Source organism: Opisthocomus hoazin, chromosome 6 (assembly GCF_030867145.1).
Source record: "Opisthocomus hoazin isolate bOpiHoa1 chromosome 6, bOpiHoa1.hap1, whole genome shotgun sequence".
In the NCBI taxonomy this organism is placed as follows: domain Eukaryota; kingdom Metazoa; phylum Chordata; class Aves; order Opisthocomiformes; family Opisthocomidae; genus Opisthocomus; species Opisthocomus hoazin.
Window position 1 is genome coordinate 21,257,517 of NC_134419.1, and position 13,931 is coordinate 21,271,447.

The following is a 13,931-nucleotide window of genomic DNA, read 5'->3' on the forward strand; positions in this document are numbered from 1 at the left end:
AGTATCCCCAGACAGATGGTGTCCGACAGTAGTCGGCTGGCCTATCCTGCAAGCACAGTTGTCACACAGAGAGAAGGAAGAACAGAATGAAGCTCCTGAATTTGGACGTATTATCTTCGCCAGGTCTTTCCTCTGCCTCCTGTATTAAAGCTCCCTAAACTGTCATAACCTGTATCAAAGTTTGAATCCATCACACATGTAACACCGCAACAAAGCTTTGCAGACGTCCAGGCCAACTTGAACACTACCACCTGAAATTATCTTCTTTGTGCTCCAGCCCATGACCATATGTTTAACCACTTAAAATTACTGCTTCTGTACAAAAAATACTTCTGCATTGTCTGACACACTGAGAGCAGAAAGCTAGGCCCAACTCTCATGCGATTGCCAGAGACCAGTCGGCAAGCCAGAATGACCTTTCTAACCCATCACTGAGCTGGGATATCATCAGGCACGCAGTTCCCACAGTTTAGGCGCACTCTGTAGTGAGTTGAAATTTGTATGAAAGACTGGAGAGTTATACCGCATGCCACCATGGTCTCTAGTCCTGGTTCAAGCTGCACTTGGAAGTCAAAAGACATTTTGACTGCATTGTGGTTATCCAGGGAGAAAGGTGAGCAAAGTCAGATTGAGAAAGCTGCTGAGATTTAACGGCAAACAAACCTAGCAGCAGACTTCACCGGGGCTTTTCCTGATTTTTATTTTTTTAATTAATGCCTATTTGAAATTCTTAATAATATTTTAATTCCTGCGTTAGAATAAACTGAATAGTACTTAAATGCCAAGCATTTACTTAAAGCAGTTATATTTAAATGACCTCCAAAATTAATTGTAGTAAGTATTTTTTTTTTATGATAGAAATGTATCAGTTTTCAACACGATAATCTCCACGAGTCATTACACAAAAATATTGTGAGACTTTTTTTTTGCGAGCATTTGCTTAAAATTGCAAGAGGTGATCTTAAGAGAAAGAGACACCTTCTCCGCTACATCTCACAGACATGGAAAGACAATCAACTTGTGCTGACAAAGACAACACCAACGGGTTGAACCTTGCTGATATTACTGGAACGAGAAATTTTCTGCTCCTGACTTACATCTCCTCATCAGGTCATAGTTTGCATGTGGTACATTCACCTCTACCCATTACTATAACCAAGTTTAAATACAAGCCCGTGCTCCACCAGCCTGCTTTAAAATGCTTTGACATTTCTTTTACTTTCTCTATTCATTTCCATTCTTTGTTAATCAGAATATGTCTCCACGTTGCTAACTATAAGAGCACTCTTTACTTAATAATGTTAATCCATACCATCATATGAACTGATTTCCCATTTTATCTACCTGCACCCAGATTAAAACCGCATGTGCTTTCACCCATGCTTGAACAAGCTAGGCCACAGTCATTCTTATTTTTACCATATTATGTCTGAGTAGAATTTATGCTTTTATCTGAATCACCTTCTGACATTCACCTTTGGTAGCCATCAGTAAGACTTGATAGCTTAACAGTTATCTGCTTATTAAAAAAACCCACTCATCTGGGAAATGAATTATTTCAACCAGAGATATTCTGTATGAGCTTTGATGTAAACAGTAAATCCAGAGTGCTCAACAACAGTAGTTTACAGATTAATCTAATTACAGGCTATTAAAACAGGATACAGCTGTTGCATTTCTAAAACCCTGTACAGACCAGTAACAGTTAACAATGATTTGATGGTTTTCTAGGAGTTTGGAACAAATACTTTGCTTTTAGTCTGAGAGCAATGCTGGACATTTCTGTCTGATGCTTGGGGGATTCAGCCAACTAACAGATACATTTGGTGAAGAATCTCATTCTAGTCATGCCCTCCCTTCCTAATTTCCCTTTTCACTGTTTTGTCGTTTTTGCCTGTTCCTCAGGGAACCGAGTGATTGATAGCCTAATCCAATGACTGTATTACAGCTGCCTCAACTTGGACTCTTTTCCTTATCATTAGCAGTTAGCCTATGGTTAAATTCACAGCTCACTGCTTGGTACAGCCCCTGAGATTTAAGGGTCTGGCCTTTAGAAAATATTTAACATAAAATTGAAATCTTGACATACTGAGAATTCAGTTCTCTGCAAGGCTTCTTTAATTAATCCAATGTACTGTACCATTGTTCTATATGAGGCTGTGACATGGTGAACTGTTACTGAAGCTCACAGAGATGTGTAATTCTAAATTAAACACTCACTCACATGTACCTACACTGCATTTGTTTCTCAGGTACACGTGCATGAATGTGAAAAATTCAATCTATAACAACAATAAAACACAAACCAATTATGCTTCAAGAGTTAAGACTTTTCATTCATTTCAAGCTCAGAATGAGCTTTTTTCAAAGTAAGAGGAGGAGAAATCACAGCTTTGTTCAAGTGCTGTGTGTAAAGACTCATGCTTCATCCTTTTTCCAGGACTCATTTAATCTTTTGGTGAATGAAATCAATTACAATCATTTTTAATCAACTACAAACAGCACCTGTGCTAAAAGTGTAAAACGTTTTCTTTGTGGGAAAGAAATTGGCTAAAAAATATTAAATGTGGAAAAAATATGCTTAGTTCTCTGACCTTATCTGGAGAATAATACTTATTTTTAAATAGCTATTGGAAGGATGTAGACCTTGATCTATGCTGTAAACCTTTGCCCTACTTCCAGTCAGTCGATGAGCTGCAAGCTTCTATAAAAATGGCAGCTGAGTCCCAGATGAAAAATTATGCATCTCATAAACTGCTATTCTGCTGAAATGTCAAGCCATGGTAGGGCTGTACCTCAAACTCAGCACTTGGCATTTTCCTTCTGTCTGCTTTGTTGCCATGAAGCAAACATGAACAGTGAGGATTTGTGTAGGGCAGGTAGCAGGCGAGCTCCCTGTCAAAAATCTATTATTAGGGCTCTGATCTCTCCTGCACAGACCAGTGATGGCAGAACACTATGAGAAATCAGACTACTACAAGGACACCATGGAAAACAGAGGACTCTTTGTGAATCCTGATATAATATATGCAAATAAGGGCTTTTAATGGCTGAACTACATTTAACAGAAATAATAAAAGAAAATTAAAATTGTACCATGGCATATATTTGGTTTTTACTCCTATCTACACTGTTTTATAAATATATGTTAACATAAATAGTCTTTAACTCTCAGTAAATATTTATACAAAACAGAAGTGCCTATGCATACATACATTTTGTTTTGTTTCCCATGATGGGCAGCTTTTCATTCATTTCTATTGACCAAAATCCACACTGCACAGTCACTGAGAGAACTGTGATTAGGAAAGTGAATGCTCTTGGCTTTTTTTTCACTTTCTTTTTACTGGTGTGTCAGAAAATTAATATTAAAAGGCAGTCATTATTATAACTTCAACTTTTCCTCTTTTAATATAATTCATACATTTCAGATTAGAATATACGCCCCTATTAATAATGTCAATTATTCACATAATGTATACATTTTAATTTAATGCAATAACACCTGCAAATCATTCCCTTAAAAGTCACAGTTGCTGTCTGACAGTGCTTTTTTTGTAAAAACAGACAGCTCCACTAACATACTTCAAGAGCAACTAAAATTAACTGCCTCTTCTGGCTTCCAACAATTACTCGTTCCCACACTTAATGACCGAATCTGCTATCTAGGTATATTCTTTCTGACGTCCCTTGTGGTCAGCTATGAAGATACAACACAACTTCCTGAATCTCTCTTGTTCTGGAAAACGTACAAACATATGTACTCATAAATGCTGTACAACATATTCATGCAATACAGAAGGTAATGATTGGACAAAGCAATAACAGCACATAGATGTGAGGTGTTTGAACTACTACTGTAAAATACTGCACTATTTTTGCAACAAAGCATTAAAAGGATACTGAGCGAGTGCACCACACAGACAATTGCTTTTAACCTAAGTTTTTTACTAAGTCAGTCCAGTATATGGTTTTATAAATTTGTCCCCTAATGATTTGGCTTCCAGACAAAAATAAAGAAATAAACAGATGACAAAGAACAAAAAAACATGGAAATTCAAACAGAAGCTCTGCTCCATTTTGCCTGCAATAGATGTACTATTGTGCTGCAATGTGGTATGTTTTAGAAAACATCCGGAATATGGAAGCACCGTTTGAAAGCTCATGAAAAACCTTTATTTAAAATTATTTTTAAAACGCATTTAAAGGAAGCAAACCTTAGGGAAGCATGTGGCTGCTGACAGTATATTAACATTTCTCTGGCAAACCTGGCATCTTGTTCTAGTACCTATAATATACAGATTTTCAAAATAATTCATACAGACTAAAACCTCTTTCAGAGTCAGAGGTCTTTATTCGTTTTCGTCAATGACATAGACAGCAAGATCGAGTGTACCCTCAGCAAGTTTGTAGATGTCATCAAGCTGCGTGGTGCAGTTGACACACCAGAAGGATGGGATGCCATCCAGAGGGACCTGGACAAGCTCGAGAAGTTCCTCAGAGGTTCCTCATAAGGTTCAACAAGGCGAAGCGCAAAGTCCTGCACCTGGGTCAGTGCAACCCCCGGTATCAATACAGGGTGGGGGATGAAGGGATTGAGAGCAGCCCTGCTGAGAAGGACTCTGGGGTACTGGTGGATGAAAAGCTGGACATGAGCCACCAATGTGCGCTCGCAGCCCAGAAGGACAACCACATCCTGGGCTGCATCAAAAGAAGTGTGGCCAGCAGGTTGAGGGAGGGGATTCTGCCCCTCTGATCCGCTCTGCTGAGACCTCAACTGGAGTCCTGGGTCCAGCTCTGGAGCCCTCAACACAAGAAGGACATGGACCTGTTGGAGTGGGGCCAGAGCAGGGCCACAAAAATGATCCGAGGGCTGGAGCACCTCTCCTATGAGGAAAGCCTGAGAGCGTTGGGGCTGCTCAGCCTGGAGAAGGGAAAGCTCCAGGGAAACGTTACAGCAGACTTCCAGTACCTGAAGGGGCCTACAGGAAAGATGGGGACAATCTTTTTACCAAGGCCTGTTGTGACAGGACAAGGAGTAATGGCTTTAAACTAAGGGAAAAGAGATTTAGACTGGATATAAGGAATAAATTTTTTACATTGAGGGTGGTGAAACACTGGAACGGGTTGCCCAGAGATGTAGTAGAAGCCCAATCCCTGGAAACATTCAAGGCCAGGTTGGACGGGGCTCTGAGCAGCCTGTTCAAGTTGAAGATGTCCCTGCTCACTGCAGGGTGGTTGGGCTAGATGGCCTCTAAAAGTCCCTTCCAACCCAAAGCATTCTATGACTCTATGATTCTTTATGACAATAAAAAAACCAGGATAATCTTCTTTTTAAGAAACAAATAATCTGTATTGCACATGTATAGGAAGAACTTGGGGTAAAATCTCATGTATTCTATATTCTCAAACCTGAAATACTGCTGGATCAATCCTAAAAGCTCCTTAATGGAAATCAAACTCTGTCTTTAATCCCGCAAACACATATGATAGTTACACATTTTGGGAAGCCATATCACAATTCTAGTATTTTTCTTTCATCCTAAGGGCTTATTTTCTTAACTGTATTTTGGTAGAGCTTTTGTTACGACATTTCCACTTTTTAAGTAATGGACAGTTCCTGGAAACTTATTAAAAATGGATGAAGCCTGGGGTCCTCTCAGCACAATACCCTCTTGTGTAACGGGGCCACAGAAATCCGTACGGCTACCATAGCCCTTGTGCTCAGCTGAGGCTCCATGGTACCAATTAGAAATTAATTTTCTTTAGAAAACAATAATTTGTCAAAAGTGAAATTTTTCCTGCACATATTTTTTGGCACCAGGATAGAGGTAGAAGGTAAAGAAAAACCAGAGAGATTTTACAAAGCTCAATAGTTGAGGGGTAAACTTGGAATCCAAGGGACACAGCTGGGACCTGGGCTCACACCTGAGCTCTTGCAAGTCAGGCTCTTGTGAAGGTCAGCAGCCTGTGCTAGTATGAGCGTGTATCCTGTGAGAGCTGTTTCACTTTGTATTAATAATTCAGTATTTTCAGGGAAGTGGAGAAGAGAGACTAATCCTACAGTCTAGTGCTCAAACATCCACCTGGGATACTGGGATCCTTCCCCGTCAAAACCACCCAACAAACAGGAGAGTAGGAAGGAGGAAACAGTGATGCCTCTTACAGCTTAGCAATTTTCAGCTGATCACATTAGATCAAAACAGGAAGGTCACTGCCCGAGCACTGGCTGGGAAGAAAACACCGACTGTGACAACTCAAAGCGACATGAGAGTTTAAAGTAATCTCATTAAGTCCCTCCTTTGAAAGATCTAAAAAAAGAATTGTTTTAAAAAAGAGAGACATAAGTCTGTTCTGAAAACATCTCAGGATCTGGCAATTATGTTAATAAACCTTTTTCATTATTATTTTCATGTATGTTAGACAAACCGTAGGAAACTACATGTCGTTTAGTCATTTGAAAGTAATTAAAAAGAAATTCCCTTTTCAACGTCTCTCTTTTCTGGAACAATGAACGACAATCCTCCTGCATACAGCTGCTTCCACACGAGGCGGCCGAGGAGGGAAGAGGAGGACAAGGGGAAGTCACGTACAGAAAACATTTCTGCAGTGTGTGGCCACGTAGGAGCACATTTTTGAACAGTGGAGGACAGGGAAGACTGTAAGTCGCAGTGTCAGGCTGCCACTAGGCCAGGGCATTAACGCACTTTCGTTGTTTGCTCTTGGACGGAAAGCTTCATCGAACTCCGAGGAGTGAGTTTGCACTCACCTGGAGAAGGCAACCCGCACTGTGTTAAGAAACGTGTGACGCAGCCAATTTACAAGACATGGAAGAACAGCCGTCCTTCCAGAGAACGCCTTCCTCGCAACCCCGTGCCGCGGGCGCCGGCAGCGCCTGCCCGGCCGCGGGGCGCCATGCGAGCGCCCTCCTGCCCTCGGGCCCAGCGGCGGCAGCCAGGCCTCGGCTGCCAGCGCAGCCCCGCAGCGAGCAGAGGCGGCCGCTGCCCCCGGCCCTGCTTCGGGCTGTGAAGGGCTGACTTTCGCCGGCTTACCGCCAGCCTTCCGCTGGCCGCTCCGCCCCCCGCCACGCCGCGGCCCTCCACCGAGGCGCGGGGCTCCTTCGGCCTCCGGGGAGGCAGCGGGCGCTTTTGCTGTTCGACGTCACGGGAGGAACGTGGCCCTGCTGCTGATGTGGGCCCTGAGCACAACGGCTTCTGCTTTTCACTGAAGCAAAAGCACCTTTGCAGACAGAGCAGCCCCTCTCCTAGCAGGCAGTGCTGCTGGAGGCACAGGGAGTTACCTGTGATTTACATGTAAAGAGAAGGGGAAAAAAGGTAAGCAAGCGCAGACGGATCTAAGGTGTGGGTTGATCCAGCGCTCCAGAAATACTCCATTGCGAGCAGATCCTCACCGGCTGGGTGATGCTGAGGGCCGCCAGCTTTCAGCCTCGGCACATTCCCGACCTCACCAGCAGACCTGACGGGTGGCTCCACGCTGAGAGCTCCCCGGCGCTGGGGACCAGCCCCCCCTCCCCGGGGCACCCCGCGAGGCAGAGACCCCTGCCCCGCACACCGCACCTCCCTGCCAAGCCGGCGCCATCCCAAGTCCAGAAAAGAACTAAAATACGTGCAGCTGGAAAAAGTGCGGAAAGCGAGATACAGCTTGGCTATGCCCTGTATCTGCTCCAGGGCTGCGCACTAGATAATGCGATAAACCAGCTGTGCTTTGGTAAAACACTCGGAAAACAGAGCAGACATACTGCTTCTATAACAGCGCTGACTTTCACTTAAAAAATTAATTCTCTCTCTCTCGGAACTATTTGAAAAAACAACAGAAACTTACCGACTCTACCAGATAATAAAACAGAACAGGAAGGTTAAGCAAGTCAAAACAGAGAACCGATACTTTACACTATGAAGCAAGCGACTTGCATGCCAGGACCACAGAGCCCTTCCCAACAAGCCCGTAGGCATGTAAGTGGTGTTCCTGCCATCTCACAGACAGGAGAAATAAAGCACGGAAAGGTCAGGTTTCTGGCTCCAGGCCACATGGCTCAGCCCTGGCGTGGCCGGGAACAGATCTCAGAAGTACAGCCACCCTGCCCCTTGCTCTGACAAGAGGACATGCTCTCCCATTTTTTGTCTTCTTGTAAGCATGCTAGCTCTCTGCATTTAAAATTGCTTTCCTGCTTTCATAGATGTGTATACTGCTATACCCCGATCGCTGAGCAGAAAGTATTGCAATGTGTTGCAGAGCCTATTGACTTTATTGACTCCGTGGCTTTCTTTTGCACAATGAGTTGTGGGATTGGGACCTAGTGATGTCAATTATCAGCAAGAAGCCTTTATATATTTGTCTGCAACAATACGCTCTTTCTAAACATAATAAATTGACAGAACTTCCAGTGGTTTTAATATTTTTTAAATAACCAGATTTGTGTCATAGGTAATTGTGCTTCCTAAAATGACATTTTTGATCTCCTCTAATACATGTAAAACCTCAGGAAAAACCCCTCATTTTTATACATACTCATGCACATACATATAAAAAATAAAAGAAATAAAGAACTTCTCCGCAGGTCCCACTTACAACAGAATCACAAACTACAGAAATGCTGGTATGTCCTCCCTTATAGATGAGCATCCAGGTGCCACTGTAACTTATGCTATATACATGTTTTAAATTTGTGATATGAGACATACTTTTCATAATGCAGTCATTTTATAGATTTTTATTAGACAGACTTATGGTAGAAAGGAATATTCAGAAATTGCAACTTAAATGAGAAAATGTGAATGGTGTTACATATATAAAATACTACTGCAATAGTTCTTTTATTAATTTTTAATGTGCAGCACCCACTGTGACCTCCTTTATTCTTTTGCCATCAACACGGCAGGCTAGAGAAATTGAAATGGGCTGTAGCTGTTCTCTTCTTGTTCCTCTCTTCCTCCCATTTTGCATAATGTTAAAATTATTACATCTTATTGGACTGTCAGTGTGAAATAATCATTATGCAATAACCACAACAATTTTTTCTGATTGTTATCTCTTCCTTGCTTTTCAGCATTCTCTAAAAAATTCCAAATTCCATGCAGTTATCTAAGGCAATAAGGCACTTTTCCACTGAATACACTCGTCTGAAAGTTTGTTTAAAAGGTATCTTTTGCTACATTTCTTATAGTTCTGTAAGGATAACACCAGTCACATAAAATAAAGCATTTTTTGCCTGTCTGGTCTCCTCTGATTACGTTTTTGGGGTAAGGTAGGAGGTTGGTCTGATAAAATCGTGTTTGACTCAATCAGGAGGATGCGATTACTTCTGTTACATATATTTACTGCTACCTCTATCACCAAGGAGACTAATCTCCATACCAGTAAAGTCAAGAAGCTCACAGTATTGTCTTTGCATGACCAAGTTCATGTTGTCACAGCAACAGAGTGCACAGGGTCAATAGATTAACACATTAGTGTGCACAGGCACTGAATTGGAGTGTAAAAGTTTTGCTGCTGGTTTTAAAATTAAACTGTGAAGCAGGACTTGGAAATATGGCCTACATAAAATATTCTTGTGTATCTCAAGGAATAGGCTACAAAAATACACACATACTTGCCTAATACAATCTGTCACTTTTACCACAGCAGGAAGAGGAGGAAATAACCTCCTTGGGAGAGGTGCACTCCATGGGAAGGAGGGAGGAAGGTTGGAGTTTGGCCTATGAAAGATACACTGCATTTGGATTGTTGATATTTCCCCCTGTGGTGCCCTTTCATTAGCCTCTGTCTAACATGGGGCCTGACAATTGTGACAGAATGAAAAATTTGAGGAAAAGCGAGGGTCACGAGAGAAGAGATTTCCTTCCCTCTCCAGTGACCCTATCACAGTATTCTGATGCAGTGCTTTACCATTAAGGAGAGGGCAACGCTAGAGCCTTCACACTTAATCTTTTCCATCTGTCATGACTATTAGAATCATTGACCAGCAGTGAGCTTTAAGGACTCGGTGCAACTGCAGACATGATATTCTAGCCCACTACAAGGACCTCCTGATGTTTTGAAAACCTCCAAGGAAGTCCGTGCATCAAAAAGGGCAACACCTACCTGACATGCCACCATATGTGGTCCTCAGTCCTCCACCAACTGCTGGCCAAGGTGTGCTGTCTGCTTTCAGTCCCATCAGTCCTGACACAGTGTTGGTGGCTGTAACACCATCTGCGCCACCTGCAAAAGAAAAGGTCAGTCACTTTATGTTAAATCATGTGTATAAGAACAAGAGAGGAAAAAATACAACAGAAAAACTGTGAAACTGTGATAAAACTAGAAATTCAAATAAACAGCTGAAGACAGAAAGCAACAAATCGCAAGAGGATGTGCAGAAGGATCCTTAAGACAAATCCTGGCTGATTAACACTAGCTTCAAGGCAGGCTGTATCAACTGGAAGAGCTGTAAGGGTTCTAAGACAGCACAGGGGAAATGCTGAGGCTTGCGGGTAGATCTCTGCCCTTCAGCTGTGTGAGAGAGAACCTGCTACAGTGGTGGTTCAACACCTGGACGTGCCCCAGCACAGGGGTCAACGCCTCCAAGCTGATGACACCAACTCTACATTGATGGAGCCAGCCCATATTCTCATTTCTCATTGTGAAGAGCAAGACAAAATGAACACCGTGACGGAGAAAAGATGGCCACGGTTCTAAGTGATGGATTAATACACCTACTTGCAAACTAATTTCCTGACATGTTGTACTTCAAGCTCTGAGGAAAAAAATAAAAAAATATATATACCTTCAAATGGTCTATTTCCTTTTCCTCAGGTCACACACACCATTTTCGCTACTAAAGGTAGGAATAGGGCAATTTACAGTGGTATGGTAAACATATAACTATGATAGTAACAGGAGCGCGCAGACAAGCATGTACAAAAACATATATGATTTATTGTTAACAATCTAATATAGTTCTCTTCATATATTGCTATATTCTAGAAGCATGGACAAAATTACGAAGCCTTTGATCACTGTGTTTATTCTAAATACATCAGATAAACTATTGTCATATTAGTTTCTATTGTTATTTGTTATTATTCCAGCAAATCCTCTATCTTCCCCCATCCAGCAAATTAGTAAATCTGCACAGCTTGTGCACTGGAGTTGGTTACCTTCCTGCGCAGCCATCGCAATATTCACAATATCAGTGACATTTGGGGTCAACTTGGCAAAGAAAGGAATCTGAACAGCTTGTCTAACCCAGCGACAGATGTTCCGTACCAGCTCTGGATCCTGTTCAAATAGGTCAGATAAATATAGAACGTAATTAAAAGTAGTATGAATAAAAGGTATACCAGGGAAATTGAAAACTTTGCTATAAGTGGCTATACTGTGATTTTGTGAAATTACACATCAGGACTGAATCTCATCTCATTAGTTAACTTATTTCAGACGCATTGAGTAACTGCAAATCCATTACAGAAAAGTTAGTTAATGAAAAAAGGAAAATTCGTGCTTTTTTTTCCAAAAGACAAAAATATCACAAAACGTTCCCTTCCCAGAGAGGGGAAAATATCATTTTGGATGACAAAGACTTTCTTTACCCATTTATTTAAAAAATTACTTTCCCGGTTTAATGACTCACTCCATGTAAGGTATACTGAAAATAACCACTATCCTATAAAATAATGCGATCCTGAAGCATTGGCTGATCACGCCTTGATCAGACAACAAGGATGAGTCGAGGTTGCAGGGCTATCAGAATTCAATTCAGCATTTCTGAACTCTTCTCTGACTTCAGAGAATAACTTGGCATGGCCATAATGTATAGGAAAGATCAAAATCTTCTGTTATAGGCAGAAACTGAAATCTGGCTTTTCATGATTTCCAGGCATTTACTTCCCTTACAGAATATGTCTCACCTAGAGATATCAACTATGCTTTCCATTGAAAACAGCTCAGAGCTCAGTGGAACTAACTTTCTGTGTCTGGCACAAATAATGTTTATTGTTCAATACAACTCCTACGGTATGGGCTGCTGTTTTTTTCTGTTGGCTATTGATAATGTTCTTCAACCAATACATTAAAATCTGAAATCCTGATACACGTAGAACATGGTGCGTGATCTGGTTAAAAACTGTATGGTGCTATTACAAGTATAACCTGTGGGTAGGCTAATTGGTACCGCAGCAATTATTTACATTTAGTAAATCTTTACCACTCTTACAGATAATTAATTCTGTCATATATGAATAATTTTCTCCCATTTGGATATTGTAAAAACTCAGACAACTGCGTTGCTATGAGTAAGTGAAAATGGGATAAGCCTAAATGAAGTTCAGTTTAAAGCAATCCAGTGGACACCAAGGTTGTCAGTCTAGTGAACACACAGGAAATATTCCCTTGCTGTTTTTCCTTTTTACACCCATGGTTAAATACAAACAAAAAAACCCCACAGGCTGTGTTCCTAGAAAGCATACAGCACTTGATGTGAATAGTAGGACCCTGAGACTTAGCTACGCCATTCCAATAAAAATGGTGATCTCCCCGCCTATGCAGCTTCCATGAAATATGTATGAACACTGCACTGGCAGTATGAAAGTAGTTGCATCTTTGACTTTCATTTCTGTTTTGAATTTCCTTGAGGCCCAACGCAGAAATGAGAGACCCACTAGAAGACATGAATCGTATATCCTTTATGTTAATTCTTATCCTTAGAAATCCTTGTAATAATGTTCAGGATGTTGGCATCACATAACTCATTACGCTGGCTTCATCGTGCTTATAGTGCTGCCATAAAAACTCCAACACAACTAACACTTTAAAAAAATACAACTATCTTAGTCCACATTGAATAACTTATTGGGAGATCTCTTTCAGTCATATAAACCCAATTTCCATCCTACCCAAGACAATCTAACTAATTTGTCTTTCTTAATAGGTATTAATTTGACCTTTTTTTTCCCCAAAAGTAAGAAAGACCTTAATTTTCCATCAGTTCTGCTTCTCCCACACCAGAATTAATGGAACGGATGTAATGGAAGGGTCTTCAATTTCTGAAGCTAGTAGAGAGTTTAAAGATCTGATTGCACAGCACATGTTTAGACAAAGCCCTTTTGAAAGGCTCACTTCTGTCAGTCTTGGAAACCTGCCCATTTTCAGTACCCATAAAACCAAAGTTAACTGAAGAGGAAAATAATTGGAAAACTCAGCTGAAGGAGGTGAAATCTTTGGGTTTACTTCATTTAATATTCCAAGGAAAAGACAGGAATTTTTAGTGAGGAAACACGGAAAAAAAAAAAAAAAATGTTGACACAGTGCTTTGCTGCATAGTGAGACAGTCATTTTATGAAATTTTATGAAAAAAATAGAATTTCCATTAAATTTGACAATTTTAGATTGAAACAAGTATTTCTAAAGCTGATTTTTCTCCCCGTAATCTTTTATCTGGTTCATTTGCTCGTTAAATAAATATCATATAAGGATAATGCTGGATGCTTTAAAAAAAATTCCTGTTTACCCTTGTGTCACCCCCAAAACACATACACACATCTGATGGATCTCACTGCTTCTCTCTTCAGGGCGAGCGCTACAGTGGAGCTGTACTGGAGCACTCAGCTGAGGCCACCACCAGCCAGGGCCATCGCAAGTGTCCAGTGGTCACAGCCACTCCAGCCTGAGCTTCCCTGCTTCCAGAGGGGTTTCTATGCCATGAAGCCACTGCCTGAGAATACGCACGAGGACTTTAGTAGGCATGGTGGTGTTTAGTAGGCATGGTGGTGTTGGGTGGATGGTTGGACTCAATGATCTTAGAGGTCTTTTCCAACCTATGATTCTATGATTCTATGCTCTACAGACAACTAACGTATTCTCAAAGAGGAATGATATCCCCACCTGTTTTTATAGAATTATAGAATCATAGAATCTAAGGTCATCGAGTCCAACCA

General features: G+C 41.2%; 1 protein-coding gene across 1 annotated transcript in view; it reads right to left on the reverse strand.

Annotated features, from left to right (window-relative positions):
- The window catches only part of DPYD (dihydropyrimidine dehydrogenase), a 380,477-nt gene that overhangs the window by 86,462 nt on the left and 280,084 nt on the right, over window positions 1–13,931 (reverse strand). Inside the window, exons 17-18 of the mRNA XM_075424984.1 lie at window positions 11,157–11,277; window positions 10,102–10,221 (exon numbers count right to left, since the gene is read on the reverse strand). Coding sequence (XP_075281099.1) covers window positions 10,102–10,221; window positions 11,157–11,277 — 241 coding nt within the window. The remainder of the gene's footprint in view (window positions 1–10,101; window positions 10,222–11,156; window positions 11,278–13,931) is intronic.